This window comes from Hyaena hyaena, unplaced genomic scaffold (assembly GCF_003009895.1).
Source record: "Hyaena hyaena isolate Hyena2069 unplaced genomic scaffold, ASM300989v1 scaffold_283, whole genome shotgun sequence".
NCBI lineage: Eukaryota > Metazoa > Chordata > Mammalia > Carnivora > Hyaenidae > Hyaena > Hyaena hyaena.
The window spans coordinates 12025-35336 of NW_024080916.1; the positions used below are offsets into that span (position 1 = coordinate 12025).

The window sequence follows — 23312 nt, forward strand, 5'->3', positions numbered from 1 at the left end:
AGACCCTACTTACTTCCAGTAAATTACCAGCATCCTCTTCCTTGATTACTCCCACTTTGGAGACCACCGAATTTACAATGTTATTATTTCCAGGGATTGACTCAAATAGAATGTCCTCAGTTTTCAGTATGCCCCAGAGTTTCACTAAATCTGATGTAAAAATAAGCGAGATTCCCCACTGAGCATTATCTCTCTTCTGCTCAGAGATTATTATCTCATATTCCTGAGGTCGTTGCATTATTAAGCTAGAGAGTTAGAATTCAACATGCTTTTTTCAAGTATGCTTGAAGAATTCAATATGCTCCAGGGTTCTTGAGTGTACACATCCATTTCTTATAGCTATGAAAAGTGACAAAAACCAGGAGTGTTTTATTATGATATTTTATTATGGGTGTCTGTAAGAAAAAAAGATCAACAACCACATACAAGCTTACAAAGTTAAATTTCAACACATTCTCTGTGTTACTGTGACAACAGCAGCCCCATTTGTTTCTTGTTGTTGTTGACTTTTACAGAATCAAGGGACAGAGTCCTCTGAAGTGACACGCCAATAAATCATTTTGACAGGAGACAGGTACAGATGGTGTGCAATTATGTTTTGAAGGCAAGGCAACAATTCTGACCTAGAGTTTTTAAAGTGAAAGTACATTAGCACCATATATGTGTCTTTAAAGCCTTCCCAAATATCGGTAATCTTGATCATTTGAGCAATGACAAGAAAAGAGAAAAGCACCTTTAAAAGCAGTAGATAGCCAAGATTCAAATAATTGTAGATTTTAAAATATTTCCTTAAATTCTTGTACTATACTGTTTTTTTTTACCAATGTTTTGGGAAGTGAATGAGTGAAATTCATAAGTTTTGCTAGTTTATATAATTTTTCTCATCTTCTTGGACTTCTATAGTTCAACTGTATTTCTGACCAGGTTGAGGTAGTTGAAACAGGGAGGTCTTTCCTAATTTCATATTTGACTATTTCAGAAAGAAAGGTTATCTTTTAATGGTAAGCCTAGTCATTGCTCTGCAAATGGGCTAGGATTCAAAGAATATAACACAGTGTTATTTTAAGAGTGTTGAAGTTTATTTATTATAGCACCATTGAGACATTTTGAAATTGGAATTGGTAAAAAAATAGAACAAAAAGCATTTGAACTGTATTTGGTGTAAGAGCAAAAAAAAGTATCCTTTTTTGCCAAATTATAATTTTTCCAAAACTTTTGGAAATAAATAACTGGAATTGAGTTGGTCACTTGTACTGGTTGACAAGGTTAGAACGAGAGGAACACATATGGAGTGTGAAATTTTTTGCTGGGGTTTCAGATAGAGTTTGGTTTATAAAAAGCAAACGGGGCCAATGTCCACACCAAATTCTTGATCAGGACCACCAATATCATAGGGCGCAATATCTACAATAGGTAATCTCACAGCCTTGCGTGTTCGGTATTCGAAGACCGTCTTGCCCCATTCCCCAGTGTGTTTCTGTAAAAAAAAGCAAAACAATGTAAGTGATCATGACATTACAATTATTTAAAACTTCCTCCGACTGACCAAATTGCAAAAAAAATAGTTTGCTCTAAGGGAATTGCCAACTTGCCACGTTATCTTCCATGCATCTGTTCCATTTTAAAGCTATAATCATCCCAGATAATAAGCCATATTGTTCAACAAAAGCCTTACAGAGCTTCAAAGTAAACCCAGCAGAGAGATCACTATTAGGCCAGCACATTCTCAGGAGGCCTGATTCTGTCTGGTCACTGCTACTGGGTATACGGTAGGTTTACTAAAAAGTGAATAGATCTCTCATAATGGAATTTGTGATATTAGAAGTATTTTCTCCCTTTGGTTGTAAGTGATAATAACAAAGAACAGATATAAAGTTAACCTTGAAAATTGAAAAGAAAGCAGAGATTTTAGATTTGAGTCCATATGATGGCTATTATGCAGAATGTATAGTAACCACCCAGATTATCTGATAAAGTTTATATTATGGATTTAAATTTTAATTGCTTTCATTTCAACTGGTTTCACCTGGAAGTTGAGAAGATATATTTTTTGCAACGAATCAGTAGATTCTGTGTAACTTGCACCAAATGCCATCTTGTGTTCACCATCATTATTTTCCTTTCTGCTTTTCAAAATAGCACAATTAAACTAGAAATGCTGAGATCATTGTGACCCTTGCTTTTAAAAATGTTATTACTTACAGTGCAACCATCCTCCAGAACTGTGTATGTGAATTTGCTATTCCCTTCAGCCTTGAATTCACCTTCATTTGACCCCATCAGCCTCAGGGCTTTCTTTACATTTCCACTGGCCTGATCCATGTATGCAATGCTATTCTTGCAGTGATATGTGATGTTCTGGGAGGCCCGACTGGAGAGAAGTCGGAGGAATGCCAGCTGGACATCGAGGACATCTTCAGGAAGTTCGGGGTTGCCATAGCTAAACTGTGGAAGGGAACAAACAGGACTGCTTGAATGTCTTAGTTGCAACCATATGTCCTAGGGGATTCATGCAGTATAGTATGGTCATTATAATGTAGGTTTCATACATGAATAGTCTATATAATTAAATATATACGTTTTTATTACATGTATAACATGAAGTGCATAGAGTAAAAAAAAGGTGTTAAGAATTGAAGGAGAGGTGGTTGCCTAGAAGAATAAATCAATCTAACCTGGCTTTGGGAGAGAAGTTATAAGTTATAAAATTAGTCACCTGAATACATAAAATCATTTGGGCTCTTCTATTTATTAACTAACTTGTTTGTGATAAAAAATTGGGTGGAAACAAGAAAAGTCAGGTAAATAAGAATGATTTAGTTTAAAAAAAATATGTCCTTTATACCTGAAAACCACCATCCATGGATTCTCCAAACCAAACATATTTCTTCTCGGCACCAGAATCTATCCACCAGTTCTTACGTGGAATACTCAGAGGACTGGCATTTATGCATGTTTCCCCAGTTTCCATATTACAGAAAACTTTAATAGCATCCAACTTGCAGCCTTGGTTAGGATCAACCCAGTATTCTCCTGAAGAGTCACACACACAAAAAAGAATGGAAATTGGTTATAAAATCCAGTAATTAAGTTTGGGCCAGAATGATGTTGTTTGTTTACCTGGTAAAGTATACAAAATGCCACCTGCTAATGCATTTGTATTTTATAATACAATATAATACAGAAACTTTTAGATTGAAATTCTTGAGGTAAAAAGGGTTAGTTTGTTAATTAGAAAGCATGGGAGTAAAATATAGCTTCCTGATATTGAACAATAATGACATACTAAGCCAAGGCATTTTGATTGGTATTTTGTATTTATTGAAATCTCTCTCTTTTTTTAAGATAAGTATCTATTTAATGTGGATTTACTAAATAACGTATGTTTTTTGTCTAATTTAGAGCTATGCCAGTTGGTTTAACTCAAAGTCCCTGTGACTGATGATTAGTCTCTATTTTAAGTAATTTTCAGAAATGACTCCTAACAAAGGCAATGTTGCATTGCCAAGATACTTGAAAGCCTGAAATAATCTTTGCCTTTCAGAAAGAATTAACCCAATATATGCAAAACCTTACAATATTACAGTACTGGATTTTATTTTATATAAATTTGGGATTTTTCATTTAATTGTTTCTTAATATGAAAAATCTAATAATTAGACTTATTTAAAAATTAATTGCATTAAATAAATATTGCAAGAGTTAAACTGCAGATGATGTCTGTTATCAGATTATATAAATTTTATCCTGTAAACACCGTGATATATGTTGCTTTATCACTCAAAAGAACTTTGGAAAGATATGCAGAAACATACCAAACTATGATTTATATTAAAATTTCCACAAAATCCTGTCTTTAAATTTTTCTACATTTGGAATATTTTCAAGGCGTTTATGCTACAGCTAAGGTACACCTACAGTTTATATTTTCTTAAAGTATCAAGCAGTTTCAATTCAACTAGCGTTCTTTAAGTACTGTTTTGGCTATAAAAGTTTTTCTATTCTCAGTGAAGGTTTTTTCTTCCCCAAATTCTAATATAAGCAGCTTTCTCTGGGGTCCTGTTGCCATGAGTGCGAAAGACTCCCCAACATACCACTCTGGAGTTCAGGATGGCAGAACTTCAGGTCTCTGCAGTTCCGAGCGGGGTGTTTCCGGGACCCATCAGGACTAATGAGGCTTTCTATCTGTCCATTGACTGATTTGAGTGAGGTCATAATCTCCTCAGTATTGATTTTGAAATCCATTGGTTCATCTCCATAATATGGGGCAAATCCACCAGCTTTTTCAGCTCCAAGACCAGCAAAGGCAGCGCCGCCACCAGCACCACCACAGCATGGACCAGGGGCACCAGGGGGTCCGGGAGGACCCGGTTGTCCTGGGTGGCCTGGGGAGCCCTAGGATGGGTAAGAACAGGCATCAGTGAGGTGTACTTGGTCTTCGCAGAAAGAATATGTTGCTAGGCCAATAAAATGCATTAAAAATAGTCATGTTATGTCATCAAATTACATTAAGAAAGATTTATTTGAGTTGTTTTATAATCAAATGATAACCAATTTATAATAAATTCGTTACCATAAAATGTATTGTGCTCCCCTGTATATGAATCAGTAGAGTTAGAGCACAAACTTTACTCTTTCACGTTTCCTTCTGAATAAATGATGTAAACAATTCTAATTCTTATGTGACAGACGGAATGTGATCAGAAACCTAGATCCTGACCCCAGAATTGCCATTAACTTTGTGTCTTTGGGTGATCACTGAATTGCATTTCAATTATCACATATGTAACTTGGGGCAGATAATAATTTCATTCCATTCATGCCAAAGACATGGGAGAGGAAGGTAGTAGGAGTGATGGTATCAGTAACGAAACAGGAGTCACGGAAGCTGTTTGAGAAGTGAGATGTACCACATGCTTGCAAATTATAAGGATTATCATAAGTGTGAGATCTCTAGTGTGAGATCAACGCTGGCAGAGTTCATTTGGTTAATTGGGCTCTTGCCTTTATTCTGATATAACTGCTCTCTGATCCAACTGTAAAAAGGTTTTTTCTCTTGTGGTTATAGTGTGCCGGAGAAAGTCTTAACGTGGTAGAGAACGTCTTAAAGTCATTGTTCATTTTCTAAATTAAGTTGGATGCTTACGTTGTGTTTAACTCACTATCTCAGTTTCTTGCAAAGTGTTTCTGAAAATGTGAAGATTTGTAGCAGATTAAATACACATATTTGCAAGTGATGTCTTACCTCGGATCCTCTTTCACCTCTGTTACCTCGAGGCCCTGGGGGTCCAATGGGACCTGGATGTCCACTCGTTCCATCTTTGCCGGGGGGCCCGCTGGGTCCAACAGGTCCCTAAAAGTGTCATGATATCACAATGCTAGAGTATCTTTCTCCCGCGCTAACATTTTAAAAACACCGATCTTCCCATATCGTTCTGTGGCACTTACTCTGGGGCCCGCGGGTCCTGGACTACCAACTGCACCTTGGTGACCAGCAGGACCCTGCAAGGAAGAGAAGTGTGAATATGAATGAAGACTTTTGAAGGGTTTATGAAACTGTACATTCAAGATCAAATCAAGAAACATGGGGATCGTTACGGAGTATGATTTCCCCCTCCCTTAATCTCCCCATTGTCTCATGCCAACTACTATTTCAAATAAGCCCTTGAATCCCTTTCTCACCTCTGTTAGCATATTCTTTTAAAGATGAGCATTTTTCTTTGGCCTCTATGATTTGCCTATCTCCTCAGTTAACACACACCGAAGGGAATTTTCTAACAAAAGGGATGTACTTACTGGTGCACCTGGGGCGCCTGGATTACCAGGGAATCCTCGATGTCCTTTGATGCCAGTAGAACCACGTTCACCTGTTTCACCTTTGTCACCACGTGGGCCTTGGGGACCCTTTACAAACACATTTCAAGGTAAGGTCTTAAACACACATATGTATTGGCAAAACAGAACCATTTATAGCAATTAAGTCCATTTGATGACATTCTGTTAGCTACAAATCCCATCGACACTGCATACATGCAACACTAAAGATTGTTCTTGTCATTATGATTTTTGGACGGATCATGGCATAAAACCCCAGTGTCTGATATATAAGCCCTTGGCCCCAAGAAACTTCTAGATCCTGAACTGCTTTCTGTATCATCAAAGGAAAGTTAAAATTCTGTTCCATAGACGTGTCTTTTGTCATCTCCTTTTCCCCAACAGGCCAGTCAATAGAACATGTCTTATACCGTGGAATGAGTTAAAACAAAAACAAAAACAACTCACAGGAGCACCTCGGGAGCCAGCAGGACCTGGAGCCCCAGCAGGACCAGCAGGGCCCTGAAATAAAAACAAACAACAGGGAGTTGTTTACTGATTGATCTGGTTTGTTTTCTTTAAGAGTGAATCATTTCATGGTGATGGAAGAATGCGATGCACACTAGCATTGAAAGTTAGTGCTATTTTCTCCTTCAAAGAGCGTTCCCTGTGCACATCCTTACCAAGAGATCTAAACAGGAAAGCCAAGCAGCCTTGTTAGTTCAGCCTTGTATGAACCCAGTGAATATACAATTGGTCTGGTTAATGCTGCTTTGAATTTACTAATGAATTCCTCACTGATTCCTGCCAGAAACTTATCAGACCCCCTATTACCACAGTTACCTAAGGAACGACTAGCATAAAAACTAAAACAAATGATAGTAGATCATTTGGTTGGCAGATCTGGAGGAAAAGAGGTAAACAAAGAAAGAGTGCTCATTAGGACTCACGGTTTCTCCTCTGTCACCGCTCTTCCCAGCTGGACCGACGGGACCAGGTGGGCCTGGATGACCAGGGGCACCGGGAGCACCAGGAGAGCCGTTTTCTCCACGGTCGCCCTGAGGACACATTCACAGATCCAAAATAAATATGATCAATAGTTACTGTTTTTAGTGCACAGACCTGGATTATGGGTTTATTATACCTTGCCACCAGGAGCTCCATCGCGGCCTGGCAGACCATCTGATCCTGGGTTTCCCTGGTTAAAAAAAAAAAAAAAAAAAAAAAGGAGAAAAGAAATCAAACTCTTTGGAACCGTTCAAATACTATCCAAGCCATGTATTCTCAATGGTAGCAATAGCATCCAAAGAGCATAAAAACTGGTTCTCAGTAGGGCACCTGGGTGGCTCAGTGGGTTAAGTGGCCCATTTCGGCTCAGGTCATGATCTCAAGGTCCATGAGTTCCAGCCCCACATCAGGTTCTGTGCTGACAGTTCGAGCCCCACATCTCAGAAACTGCTTGAGATTCTGTGTCTCCCTCTCTCTCTCTGCCCCTCCCTCACTCTCTCTGTCTCTGAAAACTGAATAAGTGTTAAAATAAAAAACAAAAGAACACCTGGTTCTTAGGACTGAAAAATCTTAGATATTACAATGGCTATGACCCTTCAAAGGGTCACAATATGTAAATAGATAAGCAGTATGCCTATAGCACTAAAATTTCACAGATGAGAGGGGGAGAATGATTAGGGGAAAAAAATGTTTAAAAGGAATTCCTAGGAAAGAGATAATAGAGAAAAGCTTGAAAAACGGGTGCACCTGGGTGGCTCAGTTGGTTAGGTATCTGACTCTTGATTTCAACTCAGGTCATGATCCCATGGTTTGTGAGTTCGAGCCCTACATCAGGCTCTGTGCTGACATGTGCAGAGCTTGCTTGGAATTCTCTCTATCACCTTCTCTCTCTGTCTTTCCACCTTGACATTCTCTCTCCTCTCTCTCTCTCTTTCTCTGTATCTCTCTCAAAATAAGTAAATAAATAATTTCTTTTAAAAGCTTGGGAAATAGTAATTTAAGCTGATAATGGAAATCCACAATTTAAGAAAAACCTTAATCATGGATAACACACAGCACATTTTCACACAGGAGGGATGCTATAAATTGGGGTGTTCCCATCCCCAACTTGTTTCTCTATTTAGATAGCATTCATATGCTTCTCCACTAATGGTCATTCATCAGGTAAATATTAATGAACTTGAACATTTAAGATTATTCTACATTGTAATAGAAAGGATATATGTTATTAAGGCAAGAAGGGGAACTCTGGCATTTGGCAATATTTACACTCTTAGACATCAAGGCACAGTTTAACCCTTGCTTAAATAAACTACCAAATACTACCTGGATAATAGGATATTTCCTAAGAGCTAGTACTTACATCCCTTCCAGGTTCACCAGCTGCACCAGCTAGACCAGGAAGACCCTGGGGTCCAGGAGGACCACGTTCTCCATTGTGACCGCTAGGTCCTGGTTTCCCACTTTCACCCTGTGCACAAAGAAATCAAAGACGTTTTATTTTCCTAGTTTATTTTAAGCAATCAATTAACGTAACATTATGAGATGTCCTTATTTTTTAAGGAAAAACTTTGTTTTATTAAAATTCTATTGATTTTTTTTTCGCTAAAACTATCCCCACCACTGAGGAAAAGCTATGGGGAAGTAAGTTGTTTGTACTTTCCACCTTGCCTGGTGACTCTGGATACCAAACAGCCGAGTAATTACATGGTCATATTATTCAGAATACATTCTAATGTAAGATGTATAAATAGACATAACCATTGTAGGAAACAAAAAATGATTAACCATTATGAAATTATAGGTTTATAACGACCATCAGAATTAGGTTACTTTCGACATTTGGCTCTATATAAAGAATATACATTTATCAAGTATGTTCATATAAATTGAATCCACTTAAATACTGTATCTTAACTTCATTACAATATTATATGACATTTTATTTAAAGAGGTACTCAAAGTGTCAAAATGTGGGCCTTAATAATACAGAATTATATTATCCCGTTTGCTAAATGGATACTTAAGATTCCAAGCACTAGGATGTTACAGTAATAGTAATGAAAGAAAATTCGGAGTGCAAAATAAATTGAATTAATGGACAACTGGCATTAATTAAAGGCTTTCATAGATTTATAAACTACTTCCCTCTTCAAAACTGACAGTCAACAAACTGAAGGATGCTCACAAGTCTCCTAATAGAGGTATTTAAGATGGCCAGGTATGTTCTCTGATACCAATTTATTTGTGTTTACGTTCGAGGCTGTCTTGTGATGTGCACTGTTTTTGTGTTCCGCAGCCTCTTCATAATATGAAAAAATGAAAGTATCAAGAATTTGCATCGATTACAGGAAAACTTGTTCATCACATACTTGTATGGTTAAGAGATCTCCAAAGGCTACCCAAGGAAACAAGGGTCCAGTGAGAGCCGGCCACACTCACCTTGACGCCCTGCGGGCCTGGGTTTCCCCTGGGGCCTGGTATGCCTGGTGGTCCTGCAAGACCCCTCGCTCCTGTGATCCCGGCAAGTCCAAGTGGGCCTGGAGCTCCCTGTCGAACAAATAATAAAGCCTTAGCTCTTCTTTATATGCCCATGTTTTCCTCTATTGAATTTGAAATTACAAATTAAACAGTACTGTCAATCAATAAAGCAATGAAACCACTCACGGGGGGGCCCTGGGCTCCGGGAGGTCCCTTCTCGCCAGGCTGGCCAGCATCACCTTTAGGTCCAGACACTCCGGGGTTTCCAGGAGCACCATTGCTACCAGGCGGGCCAGGGGGCCCATCCTTGCCTGGAACACCACTGGGGCCTGGGGGGCCTGGGTTTCCCTACAAAGAAATTTTTGAAACTTGAGTATTTTATAATGAAAAAGTGAATTGTCTTCCCTCTTTTACTCACATTTTATATGAGATTTAATACAAAGAAAAGTAGCAAAGGTAGGTTTCTCATTTTAGGCATATATGAATGTTCTTTGTGGGATAAAGAAAAAATATTTTATTTTATTTTATGTTTATTTATTTTTTGAGAGAGAGGAAGAAAGAGAGAGAGAGCAAGCGAGTGTGGAGGAGGGGCAGAGAGAGAGGGAGACACAGAATCTGAAGCAGGCTCCAGGCTCTGAGCTGTCAGCACAGAGCCCGACGTGGGGCTGGAGCTCACAAACCGTGAGATCATGACCTGAGCCGAAGTCAGACACTTAACCAACTGAGCCACCCAGGTGGCCCGTAGAAAAAATATTTTTAAAAATACTTACATTATTACCAGGAGGACCAGGAAGACCACGACCACCGGGGAAGCCAGCAGCACCCTGTGAAATGAGAATGTTTTTGAATTTCGGAAGTTAAGCAGAATGACTAACAAACTGCTAAAAACAAATAGCCAATGTGAGAAATGTGCCAGGGTCTGCATTCTACTCTGGAATCACTTCTGGTTTGTTTTTCCCTCTTAGAATTTACCTGTAACGTATATGATTAAGGGATTATAGTTTGTATACTCTCTATAGGGATCTAGTGCTTTCAAAGCAGTTTTTATACAGATTGATATTAATTCATGCTTTTCAATAATGGTTTAGCGAATGCTAGTTTAAGAGAATCAAGACTTACAGGACCACCAGGGCTGCCACGTTCACCTTTGACACCTTGGGGACCAGGGGGACCCTATATGGAATGGACGTAGAAACGGTTTATCAGAACACCACCAAAATCAAAATCTGAGAGAAGCATTAAGTCTTTGCAAACCAGTAACTCAACTTACAATGATAATCATTTTGTGATGTGAACCCAAATCAAATCATTATGTTGAACACCTTAAACTTGTACCCTACTACTTGTCAATTACATCTTAATGAAACCGGGGGAAAAGCTACACAGGCCGGCAAATGAACAAACAAACAAGAATCAACAAAAAGTAACCACAACGTGGGTAAAGCAACTTGATTGAGACTATTGGAAGACTCTAAGCTCATCACCATGACGACCTCCCTCAGTATGAAGTACCAGACTATCCAGAACCGTGAGTGCTTCTGTTCAAAAGCTTCCTGAAGGAGATTACTCACAGCGGGCCCGGAACCTCCAGGGGGTCCTGCGACTCCAGGGGGGCCTCCTTCACCTTTCTCACCAGGAGCACCTCTTTCTCCTTTAGCACCGGGCTCACCATTCTGTCCCTACATTCAGAAATGAGAAGCACCCGTGAGCTGACACCCTTCAGAATACACGTGGCCGATCCTACTCTTTCTTTGGAAACTAGAATTCTTCAGGTGGTGAGGTGTTGAGACAAAATCGGAAGAGAAGGTTTTCTGAAGGCATGGCAAAAGGAAGCCCATCAAAATACTTCAGTGATACAAGAAAAGTAGAGAAAATGTTAAAATGCGTGTTATTTGTCCTAAGGGAGAAAATCTCTCCAAGGATTATGCTTTGCAAATAAGCACCCATGGATTCGTTTGAGAAAGATGAGGTTTGGAGCACATTTGAAGTAGTATCATTTATAATGGAATAACTTCTAAAATTCTCAGAGTGTTTTAAAATCTAGCGTATCTCGTGAGCCTCCTTGATGAGGCATAAAGGCAGGGAAGGTATTTTTATCTCCATCTCTTAAAGAGTGTGAATGAAGTAAAAAACAAAAAGCAGTGGGTAAAACAACCCTACGGGGAAGGACCAGCTGAGGCTTGATTGGAATCCAGATTCAAACGTGTTATTTTTCAGCGAGACAGTGATTGTGGGCTGCATGACACGTATGGGTTCATACTTACGGGAGCACCAGGAAAGCCAGCAGGTCCCGGAGGCCCATGTTCACCTCTCTCACCCTGAAGTGAAAAATATTCTCGTTGCACAGTGAAGACATCTTCCCAAAGGGACAATGACATATCACCCTCTGTATTATCTTATCTTTCCTTTAAGCGGGGAGCACGCCAAGCTAACTGACACGGTTTGCCTTCTGCAGACTTTTCCATTTCTCAACAATGTCAGGAGTGGACAACACCAGAACCCTGGATTCTTTCTGCCTCTGGTGGTTCTATTATTTACAAGAAACATAACTGAGAATTTTGAAGTGTAACCACGTAACTTCTAAACAACGGAAGTATTTAAAAATGGAGTAAAAGAGTTCACTGAGAAATCAATTCATGAATTAAAACCAATTACTGTCTATCTGTCCTGAGTTGCAAACCCTGAAGGTAGAGGATTTTAGGTCTTGAAGGTGCCTCAGGCAAAGATCCTGTAGGTTTGAGAAATATTAATCGACAAAATATATATACTTGTGTGCTTTTTTATATTTTTTCCAGAATTTTTTAGGAGAGAAGATATGATTTAAAATGGTCTCTTGTGAAACGTAGATTTAAGGACTTTGGCCTTCCTTTACATGTTGTATGATTCCTAAGCAAACGGTATCCCACCGTTGATACTCAGAGCCCTGGGGCAGAATTGCCCAAGAAGTAAATGCATGTAGCCGCTGCCCGCATGGGGTTAACAAGCACACTGAGGATGGGTTTTTTAACACTTACAGGGCCTCCACGAGGACCAGCTATACCCGGAAGTCCAGGGGCACCACCTTCACCCTAAAAAAAAAAAGACGAAAAATATATCGTCCTGCATCCAAAAAGCCAAGGACATTTTCTTTTTGTTTCTAAGGAGTATTAAGTGTTACCTTATCTCCAGGCTGACCAGCTGGGCCAGGGGGACCAATGGGACCAGTCGGACCCTGGAGAAAATAGAAATACATTCTTAATTTTAAAGATAAAAAGTATCCTTTTCCCTATTAATCAAACAGGGAATATAGACACAACATTCATCTACTCAACTAGATAAGAGGATTTCTTTTACGACTCCAATGATATGCTTCACTTAGAGTGTGAATCCTGCAGAGCTTAATAAATATAAGATTCTCGGCAGATGTTTCTAAAGGACCGTAAGATTCGGTGACAATTTATTGATTCATTTCTCTTTCTGCTGCAGAAGATAAATGATGTGCTGTGAGATCTTACAGTAATCTCTTTTTAAAAATTAAGGTACATTGCCTTGTCCAACTGCTTGATAATCCAAAATGTTTAATTGAACTACTCGGAGTATAAATACACACACTGAAGTTTTCAGAGTGACATTTTTAAATATGAAAGTTTTACCTATATTACATAAATGAGATATTAGGTGTTTTTAATTGGTTGATGGCTTACCCATCGAGTCTGTCAAAAGTGAATTTATGAATTTCTTTAAGGCGACTATAGTAAGTGTAACTCTGTCTAATGACTTATCGTGCTTACTTGCTGCAGTCATATCTAGAGTGTTTGCTAATGTGAATAGAATTAATGGTAATGGTTTTTTTTTTCATTTTGCTTGTTTTTAACCACTATTTTAAAGTAGTTATAGATTCCCAGGAGGTTGCAAAGGAGTTTCCAGGAAAACCCTGTGCACCTCTCTCCCAGCATCACTCCATGTTAATATCATACACAACTATCAAAGAATATCAAAACCAAGCAACTGACATTGGTCTGATCTGTAGAGCTTAATCAGGTTTCAGCAGTTACATCTGCACTCACTTGTGAGGGTGGTGTGCATAAGTTCTATACAACCTTAGGAAGTGCAGCCTTACATGCTTACCACCATAATCGTGATACTCAAATGTGCCATCACCTCAAGACTCCTTCGCATCACCCCTTTTAGTCACACTCATCTTCCTCTCCCCTATTCTTAACTGCTGGCAATCACTAATTATGTTATTTCACAAGTGCTACATGGATGGAATCAGGCAGCGTGTATTCTTTTGAGGTTGACTTTTTTTCACTCACGCTGGTGTCCTTGAGGTCTGTGTAAATTGTTGCACGGATGACTAGTTCATTCCTTTTTATTGCTAAGTAGTATTCCAGGGTAGGATTGTACCACAGAATTGTACTGTTTATAAAATCAAAAACTTTCTTCATGAGCAGTATTGATTAGATTGGATTTTAGCGACTCATTCTGGCTCTAATTTGTAAATAACCTTTCTCATACTTTTGAGATTTTTCTATTCTCAGGTCACCATTGAGCTATCAGGTAATGATTGATATAAATCAGGAATTTTAACAATCAAGTCCTTTGGGCATTCTTAATGGCCAGAAAATTGGAAAATATGGTCTAAGGTATCGTGATGCGTTTTTAGAGCAAATAGAAGTTGAGGGGAGGAATTATTCCACATCATGTACAGATAGGTCCTGGTTTTCCCCCGTGCGAATACTCACTCTTGGACCATCTTTCCCTGGAGCACCATCAGCTCCTGAGCCGCCCGGTTCACCCTGTCAAATGAAAGCCAATGGCATCTGATTAGAAGCATCCTCAATGAAAATCTGCCAAGAAGAAGAGCAACCCTAACGGTCTGCTGTGATGCAAGGTAGGTGTTCTGATAGTTGCCTTAGCAATAAGTCTCAAATTTCATTTACTATTAAAATGATGACATTAATTTCGAAAAGAAGTTACTTTACAGCAATGTTTCTTTCCCTTCAACTACAGAGTCTGTTTTACGACATAATTAACAGCAGATAAGTGGTACCTTGTCACCCTTGGGGCCGGGGGCTCCAGGGCCTCCTCTCTCTCCAGGCATCCCTTGCAGACCAGGAGTACCAGCAGCGCCAGGTGGCCCAGGGGGACCGGCAGGCCCCTGAAATTAGAGGAGAAATAGTCAACTGCAAGAAGCAGATTGGGTGCATTTGGTGAAATCTGGGAAAATTGAATGACGTGGAGTTACCTTTCCTCCTTCGGGACCAGGAGGGCCAGCTCCGCCTCTCGGTCCAGCGGGCCCGAGGGCGCCGGGGGGCCCACGTTCACCGGGGGCACCGGAATCCCCCTGGGGGCAGAAAATGGAACAGCTCTGTTAGAAAGCTCAACGCTAAAAATAAAACAGAAACACCCTAAATTGTACTATTCTGATGCACATCGCTGGTTTTTTTAAGTTATATTTTTGAACAATTTGGAAAATTTTATAGTTATCAAAAGAATGAGAAACGGAAACCAAAAAAGAGTCGGTGTAAAGGAGGTAGCTTTGAACCCTATTCTGATGAATAGTTTCTTATTGTTATTATTTTATTCACAAAGGCAAATATTTAAAGTTTTTCCACCGAAACGGTTTTCATGCAGAATCAATGCACTGGAAAGATTTTTTCCTTTGCAATTTCTTAGTTGCTTCTATAGTCAGAAAAATTGATTTTCCAGATGAAGCAAATATACTGGAAATGTCTTGAGTTACCCTGAATGTAGTCACCAAATATTTGAAATGTTGTGCTTCCAAAAAAAAAAAAAAAAGACCATTTGGTTTGGTATACTAAACATGAATCACTAATCAATTGTTCTATAACAGGCTGAAGAAATTAGAAAATAAATTGAAATATTTACCTTGCCTCCTGGAGTCCCAGGTGAGCCAGCTTCACCCTTCGGACCCTAGAAGATTGTCATCATATGATTAGGCCTATATCAGAATGCATGTTACACAAATACAGGCAAAATACACATTTGATTTGCTTGCATTTTGTACAGTTTGTTAAATCTTGAGCTACGTATGCTTTCTTTTACTTTATGGTAAAATTGAAACTTTCCATGGGATTGCAATGATTAAATAATATTCAATTGATAATGTTTAAAAGCTAAATGTTTAAACTCAGAAACCATGGTGTGGCACAATTAGGATGTATGCTTTTGGTTTCTGAGTTTTGGAAAAAAGGCATGCGACTTACCGGTTCCCCAGGTTTTCCATTTTCTCCTGGAGGCCCACTGGTTCCAGGTAAGCCCTACGAAGGATCATATTTGCATTGTGGGATCATGGCAAACACTGCTTACAGTAAAGCTTCTCCTATGTAGGCTTCTGCAAGGTATTCGGAATGGTTTTAGCAGTCTTTTTAAGGCTAGGAAACGTGTGGCTTTCAAAATTGAATGACAGAGTTGTGACAATCATCTCTTCCAAACTTATGTTTATCTGCCTCTAATTTTCCCTGTATATAAAAATGAATTAATAAGTATGGTAAAATGGATGTAGCTATGTGAACTTAAATTATAATAAAATTAAGTAGAAGCATAGAGAATTATGCACACTTAGGGGGCGCCTGGGTGGCTCAGTCAGTTTTACGTCCATCTTCGGCTCAGGTCATAATCTCACAGTTTGTGAGTTCAAGACCTGCATCAGGCTCTGTGCTGACAGCTCGGAGCCTGGAGCCTGCTTCAGATTCTGTGTCTCCCTCTCTCTCTGCCCCTCCCCCACTCACACCATGTCTTTCTCTGTCTCAAAAATAAATAAACATTAAAAAAATAATTATGCACACTTAATTTAAAAAATTAATTCTGGAATAGATGTGGAAGTTTTGCCTGTCTCTTAACATTGCCTGTCATTTTATTTCAAGGTGGAAGACAGACCCACACATATTTGCTTCAGATGTATTATAATCTAGAAGTGTCACAAAAAAAAATGAACTGTCAATTAGCTCAACAAAGATACAGCTCTTGAGGGAAAGTACTGAATTGTCTGGTTGAAGCAGGAGTCCAGTTTAAATAACAAGTTCTTACTTGTAATCCTTGTGGACCAGGGGGTCCTGCATCTCCTTTGTCACCAGCTGGCCCCTAATGTAGAAAGATACAATGAGAAGTTCTATTGCAAAATAGCCTTTCATATTTAGTGGACACAGTTTTCCTTTCAACAGGCTCATTACTTAATTTAAAAACGAATTAACGGAACTGATGCAAGGGAGACATGCGATCTAATCTCTGCTTCTAGTCATACAGCATTCAGTTAGCAAAGCAACCAAGCCCCGTAACTGCTCTGGTGAATTAGAATGATGTAGTGTCAAAGATGATGCAATTCCCGCGGCCTTTTCCCCGCCCCACTCCCCCTCACTTTCTTCTTCATCTTCTGCGAGTGAACTTACAGTAGGTCCTGGGGGGCCCTGAGGTCCAGTTTCACCATTTTTCCCAGCAGGACCCTAAAAAAATAAAGCAGTTAGGGAAGAGGTAACAGAGATAATAGAACTCATAGGTTGGAAATGAATGCATCTATAGAAAGTTGGAAAGAAGTTAATGAAAGCTACATACCTGAGGGCCAGGACCTCCAGGACCACCTCGTTCTCCATTCTTGCCTGGTGCACCCTAAAGAAGTGGCCAGTTATTACTAATTCTCAAAAGAAAATCATTCATTGTCTTGTCCCCTTTTATTTTTGATCTGCCTCTTACACACACACGCACACACACACACACACACACATCCACAACCCAAAACAACTTTCCAGAACTAGATTTCCATAAACTTTGCCACTCTTTCCCCAGAACTCAAAAAAAAAGGAAAAGAAAAAAAAAAGCTCCCTGTCCCACATGGTATTTTGATTTTCATATATTCTTCTGTGCTTTGAAGTGAAGATCAGATTTTGGCCATCTCCACACTTCCATATGGAAAGTAAAAGCCTTCTGTCAAATATTTATTGAAAAAATAAAGGAAGGAACTCACATCATTTCCTTTAGGACCAGGGAAACCCATGACGCCAGGCTGACCTCGGGGACCAGATGGGCCTGGAGGACCTGGTCGACCACTTTCTCCTTGACTTCCCTAATGAGAAAAACATTATATTGATACAGGTTTGATAAAGATCTCATCAAAATATACAATACACATATCAAGGCTATTCAATATATATCAAGGCTAGGCCACACTGTGCATTCCATTATTCACTGGGCTTATAAAATGAGATGTTAAAATGTACATACGGGAGGTCCTGGTTTCCCATCACTGCCTGGTCCTCCTGGGCTTCCGGGCATGCCCTGAATTGAAGAGGTCAGCCAGTCAGGTGATTTTAAAAGGATAATTAAAAAATACATAGCCATCTGTAAAATTCTGAGGTTTCATGGATAGCCTTCTATTTCCACACATTTTTCTGCATGTAAAGTCTCTCAGTCAAATATTCTATTTTCTGGTTTTCTTCAGTCAATTCTAACCCTAAGTTATCTTTTTTTAAATTTTTATGTTTTATTTATTTTTGAGACAGAGAGAGACAGAGTATGAACATGGATGGGGCAGAGAGAGAGGGAGACACAGACCCTGAAGCAGGCTCCAGGCTCTGAGCTGTCAGCACATAGCCTGCCCCGGGGCTCGAACCCACGAACCATGAGATCATGACCTGAGCTGAAGTCGGACGCTTAACCGACTGAGCCACCCAGGCGCCCCTAACCCTAAGTTATCTTAAGAGTATTTTGTTTTGTTTGGAGGCTATGAAAGTATAGTCTGCTTTAATTTGCCTTTAATCCTTTATTTGCCTTTCTTCTCGCTAAATGGCAGTGTCAATCAAACGAGCGTTTCTCTGTACCCTTATTCCTGGACCTCCGGGGACACCATCTCGGCCTGGTTCTCCGGGAGCTCCTCTCGGCCCTGCAGGGCCTGGACCACCACGATCCCCAGCGGGGCCCTACGAGGTGAAATCAACCAGCAAATATGTAAAAGAAACTTCATTGACCTCGACATTGATAATATTTAGGTTAGAACTAGAAAACTTCCTTTTGTCTCTTAAAGAGAGTTGGTGTGTTGCTCACATGCCCTGTATAAAATCACTGTTATCTATTAGCTTGGATGATCATATTGGGAATCTTCTGAGGCAACTTTGATGAACATCACATGCCAGCAATATTCAGTGGGCATAATAATGTATATTGTTATGTGTATAAATACACATTTGTGCATATAAATTTGTGCATATAAATCTGTGCATATAAATACAAATTTGATGCTATGAAATCATATTTCTATAGGACTTTATGGTTTTCAAAGAACCCTCAGGCATTTTAATTTATCTTATTCTTACAATTATACTGAAATAAATAACTCTCAGGTAAGCTCAAGAATTCTCATAGAAGTTAAGTGATTTGCTTTAGTTAAAAGCTAGGAGAATGATGGAGCAGGGGCTGGAATCATTGTTTTATACTGGGAATTGTTATTATTTTTAAACTCCAGTATATTTCTTTCAGATATTTAGGTTTCAGTTAATGGGGACCTGTACAGAAGAATATAACCAGTTGTAGGAACAGCGTTTACAAAATAGAAAATAAATTAGCTACCTTTTCTCCTGGAAGGCCGTTTGCTCCAGCAGGTCCTCGGAACCCAGGAGCTCCCTGGGAATAGTGAAAGGCAAATGTATCAGCCCAAAGCATTAAAACTCTTTCATAATTTTTGAGAAGCAATATGTTCCCATATTATACAATGCTTCAAAACCAGTATTTGGGATGGAACATCACGGTTGTCTCCCCATGAAGGTGACGTTCTATGTGGGTGATAGTGATGTGACTGATGTTCATGGGAAACATACTCTTTCTCCTGCAGCTCCTGGAAGTCCATTTGCACCAGGTTCTCCGGGAGAACCGTCTTTGCCGTCTTCACCTTTAGGCCCTGGGATGCCTGGAGAACCAGCTTCACCCTGAGAAAGGTCGTCAACAAAGGAATGACTTGGTTGCACAATTTTCACCCGAAATGAGAAATAACCAATTCTGTTGAGGAAATACTTACACGTTCACCACGTGGCCCTGGCTCTCCCTTGGCACCATTTTTACCGGGTTCACCCTAAATGACACAAAATCTTGGTGTAAAAACAGGGAGAATAGACGAACAAAATCAGTAGCAGCAACAGCTGATCCAATTATAAAACCAGAATGAAACCAGCCCTAAATTCAGCTGAACGAGTACAAAAAGTCTGTTGTTTATATTTTTGGTGAGGGAATTAAGCCACACCTGTCAGGCAACAAAGGAAAAATGGGCAACTTACTGCAGCACCTCTCTGTCCAGGAGCACCGTTGGTACCAGATGGCCCAGGGGGACCCCGGGCTCCTATCAGTCCGGGAGCTCCAGGGATGCCAGCGGGACCCTAAAAGTAGCCCAGGGACACTCATATTAGTCAAGCATGAACTTTCATTTCTGAATAACTCACTTGAACATCACAAATGTCTTGTCATGAACAATGCAAGGGAAGTCAATAACGTGTGTGGGTGAAATGAGAGTGAGGGGTGAGGGCGTCTTACCATTTCACCTTTACCACCAGGACTACCATTGGTCCCAGGAGGGCCCTAGAGGGGGAAAAAGAGCATATTGAAAACAACACAAATAGCAAATATGCGTTTGTAAATATAGTGGTAGAGTATATTTGTAAATATAGTGGTGGGTGTTGCGCTTTATAGAGATTCGGTGATTCTTCCAACTACAGAGCAACACATAAAATGTAGGCAAAGAATTATCATTATCTGAATAAATTAAAGATCATATGCACTTGGTCTAACTTATTCAATAATGAATAGAAGAGGTTTTTAATACTGCTTCTTCTCTGAATTACTGTAATTGGTGATTAGTTGGAGCACATTCTTTGAAGTATCTGATAACTAGACATCCTCAACTTCACTTGGTCATATAAATGAATAATTCATAAATCTAGAAGAGCATAAACCTCAAAAACATGATTTTTAGCACTGATCTAATCAATTTTTACCACAGTAAAGTCATTTCTGAAAACCAAGCAACATTTTTTCAAAAACATATTTTAATCGATAGCAACGTTTCATGGTTTCATGAAATAAGTGTAGCAACAGTTCACAATGGCTGTATTTGTTACTTACAGGAGGACCTGGAGCACCAGCATGTCCCTGAGGTCCTGGTTCTCCTCTTTGTCCAGGGGAGCCACTTGAACCAGGAGATCCCGCAGGTCCAACTTCACCCTAAGGGATAAAACCCTGAGTAGTCAGTTTCTTTTGCCATTTCTAATCATTAAGCTAGTTCGAACCCATCTCCCAAAGGCTGAAGTAGTAGGACTGTATATTCTATCAAAAGCAAAGAATCCTTAATCACAAAGGCAGAAAAAATGGTAACTATGTGTGAGACTATGTTATCTGCTCTTTAGAAAGAGATTGGGGAAAGAGAAAAGGCATATGAAGAAATATCAGAATAGTTGAATGCCAGGGGTAACCCATTTGGGAATAAAAAAACGAGGCTTTAAAAAGTTGAGTAGGAAAAATACATGTACTTGATGGGTAACAAAGAGAAAATTATTTTCAAGAAGCAATCCAATGATTTTCTGTTGTACTCCCCAAGATCTATTTTATATCCCATTATAGACACACATGCTTACCTTAGCACCAGGGGAACCAGGGAATCCTGCAGTTCCAGGGGGACCAGGGGGGCCCTGAAAAAATTAAATATAATTTCAAGAGCTCTTAAGTATAACAAGAGCAAACACTACACAAACTACTAAATAATAAGTTCGCGCATACACAATTCGGGTATTGTGTATTGTGTAGGCATACACAATACAAGACTATTATGCAGATAAAATAGTATTTATCATTCATGGATGAGTGTTATGTGGAGAAACACTGTGATAAAATAAAGAGAGAGTAAAATGCTTCTGCCACATATTCTGTGACTTTGTGCAATTTACATATCCCTGAGCTCTCATACTTTTGTTTATAAAATAGAGGTGACATTATTATCTATTTTGCAGGGCCCTCTTAATTGTCAAGCCCTATTAACAGACACTGTAAGCACTATACATTCACATCATTCCAACATTCCATACCGTGTAATCAGTCACTACCCTGAAGCCACTTAGGGTTAGATCAAAAGTTACTTACTGGTTGTCCATCACTTCCGCGAGCACCATCATTACCTCGAGCCCCCTAAAAAGAGAATTTTGTCTCAAATATCTTCTTAATTATGAAGAGCTAGTCACAAGTAATGTTCTGACTAAAATTCTGATTCCACTGAGTTAGTTGACTTTTCCTCCAGTGTATTCAAATCTGCTTATCAAGTATATATTTTTAGAGTCAAATTATTAAAATTCTGATGTACGTGGAAATGATCTGATATGGAAGAACTGGATTCTGCATTTAACAGAACTGAATGTGAATATGGTTCTAACAACGTATGCAAATTAACACTTAAAATTGTTTTTAAAAAAAGATAATATCTATAAAACCCTTGTTTGTTTCTCTACCATTAAGGCTAAAATTTTATGGAGGTTTCTTTAAATGCTATTTTATAGAGAAGATTTTCTAGAAGATTGTCACAGCCTGAAAACTTGGCTGAGACCCTTATCCGTGACTGTGGGCGGGAGCTGTACAGTGCGGGTTGCTGAACTCACAGCGGCTCCAGGAAGTCCTGGCCGTCCTCTCTCACCAGGAGCTCCCCTTGGACCCTACAGAATAAAATGGAAAGAATGGTCGTTCTTTAAACCTGACCTGGGTAAGAACAGCTGGGGAAAGAGCAAGGCAAGTTTTGTTTTAGATGGAGTCTAAGAAAATAAAACTGAAAATTACATGAGAAATGGAATTACCATGGGTCCAGGAGCTCCGTTTTCACCAGGCAGGCCATTTTCACCCTAGAAACATGTAAAATGTGTTACATTTTGTAGAACGGGGAGGGCAATTTATAGTTTTTTAAGCACAGCATATTATGAAGAATATTACAGAACCTAAGAAAAAGATGTATGTTTTAGCAGCATCAAATTTTTGTTAGCATTTTATGTATCATAAATCTCAATCTGCATTTTGAAAACTTGAGGATGTAATCTTACTACTTACAGAAGGTATCAAGGAGTTACTCAGAGATGCACAATCATTTCCAATCGAGACAGTTCAAGGCATCAGCTTTCATAGAAGCTTGAATAGACCATCTGAACTAGTCACTATTGTTTATCTCCCAAAGTACAAAATTCAGGTAAATTTCAGAAAAAAGTTAGCCCCAAAATATAAATCTTAATTATAGCTATAACATCTAAATGAATTTACCTATGAAAGTGTGATTTTCTTTTGATTTACCTTTAATCCTGGGGCACCTGTTTCACCCTTTTCTCCATTTCGTCCATCAAAGCCCTAGAAAATGTATAAAAGTAGTAAAAATATTAAGATCTATTAACTATCCAGAATGGCTGAAAAGTTTACATTGAATTTTTCATAACTAGTTTTTACCACACAGCACTATTTTCAACATTGACATAAACAATTTAAGGCTCTTTTAAATGAATTGAAGACATTTGACTTTGATTTTATGGTAAAAAATCTTAACTAATTAGCAAGTATAATTCAGTTCAACTAGGAACTATTGCCTTAACTATAGCAAATATCAGCTTCATAGATTTTATTTCTATTAAGTTGTTAGATTTGGGAGTCAGTTGGTTGAATCTACCTAATGTTTGCATAGAATAAAGTTGCTTGATTCAATTGGAAATCACATTGACTAGGTCCATGAATAACGTCTAGTTCTCAATAATATATTTTCATTTTTTTCTGAAAGTGGTGATAAGAAAATTAAATATTTCTCTCCCAAGCCTTTTCATACATTTAAAATCGGTTTAATCTATCTGTAAAATAATTAGTTGGTTTGGTCAACAAAGTTGATAGATAAAAAACCAAATCAACTGGCTGTCAAAAAATATATACGTATATTTTTGACACATACTCAATTACCCAATAAAATTGGTTAGGCAAGTAAAAGTAACTAAATGAAACAGCTTATAGTCAGTTTAGAA

General features: G+C 38.9%; 1 protein-coding gene across 1 annotated transcript in view; it reads right to left on the reverse strand.

The window, feature by feature from the left end:
- Nucleotides 1-365: 365 nt before the first annotated feature.
- Nucleotides 366-23312, reverse strand: part of COL3A1 (collagen type III alpha 1 chain) — a 40436-nt gene continuing 17489 nt past the window's right edge. The window contains exons 11-51 of the mRNA XM_039246568.1: nucleotides 22603-22656; nucleotides 22119-22163; nucleotides 21927-21980; nucleotides 21418-21462; nucleotides 20916-20969; nucleotides 20407-20505; nucleotides 19819-19863; nucleotides 19566-19664; nucleotides 19310-19363; nucleotides 19113-19220; nucleotides 18865-18918; nucleotides 18120-18218; nucleotides 17524-17577; nucleotides 17267-17365; nucleotides 16858-16911; nucleotides 16695-16748; nucleotides 16336-16389; nucleotides 15513-15566; nucleotides 15175-15219; nucleotides 14531-14629; nucleotides 14336-14443; nucleotides 14028-14081; nucleotides 12461-12514; nucleotides 12318-12371; nucleotides 11568-11621; nucleotides 10875-10982; nucleotides 10423-10476; nucleotides 10074-10127; nucleotides 9490-9651; nucleotides 9265-9372; nucleotides 8186-8293; nucleotides 6959-7012; nucleotides 6765-6872; nucleotides 6283-6336; nucleotides 5797-5904; nucleotides 5449-5502; nucleotides 5246-5353; nucleotides 4095-4395; nucleotides 2846-3033; nucleotides 2203-2445; nucleotides 366-1477 (exon numbers count right to left, since the gene is read on the reverse strand). Coding sequence (XP_039102499.1) covers nucleotides 1331-1477; nucleotides 2203-2445; nucleotides 2846-3033; nucleotides 4095-4395; nucleotides 5246-5353; nucleotides 5449-5502; nucleotides 5797-5904; nucleotides 6283-6336; nucleotides 6765-6872; nucleotides 6959-7012; nucleotides 8186-8293; nucleotides 9265-9372; nucleotides 9490-9651; nucleotides 10074-10127; nucleotides 10423-10476; nucleotides 10875-10982; nucleotides 11568-11621; nucleotides 12318-12371; nucleotides 12461-12514; nucleotides 14028-14081; nucleotides 14336-14443; nucleotides 14531-14629; nucleotides 15175-15219; nucleotides 15513-15566; nucleotides 16336-16389; nucleotides 16695-16748; nucleotides 16858-16911; nucleotides 17267-17365; nucleotides 17524-17577; nucleotides 18120-18218; nucleotides 18865-18918; nucleotides 19113-19220; nucleotides 19310-19363; nucleotides 19566-19664; nucleotides 19819-19863; nucleotides 20407-20505; nucleotides 20916-20969; nucleotides 21418-21462; nucleotides 21927-21980; nucleotides 22119-22163; nucleotides 22603-22656 — 3606 coding nt within the window. The 3' untranslated portion in view covers nucleotides 366-1330. The remainder of the gene's footprint in view (nucleotides 1478-2202; nucleotides 2446-2845; nucleotides 3034-4094; nucleotides 4396-5245; nucleotides 5354-5448; nucleotides 5503-5796; nucleotides 5905-6282; nucleotides 6337-6764; nucleotides 6873-6958; nucleotides 7013-8185; nucleotides 8294-9264; nucleotides 9373-9489; nucleotides 9652-10073; nucleotides 10128-10422; nucleotides 10477-10874; nucleotides 10983-11567; nucleotides 11622-12317; nucleotides 12372-12460; nucleotides 12515-14027; nucleotides 14082-14335; nucleotides 14444-14530; nucleotides 14630-15174; nucleotides 15220-15512; nucleotides 15567-16335; nucleotides 16390-16694; nucleotides 16749-16857; nucleotides 16912-17266; nucleotides 17366-17523; nucleotides 17578-18119; nucleotides 18219-18864; nucleotides 18919-19112; nucleotides 19221-19309; nucleotides 19364-19565; nucleotides 19665-19818; nucleotides 19864-20406; nucleotides 20506-20915; nucleotides 20970-21417; nucleotides 21463-21926; nucleotides 21981-22118; nucleotides 22164-22602; nucleotides 22657-23312) is intronic.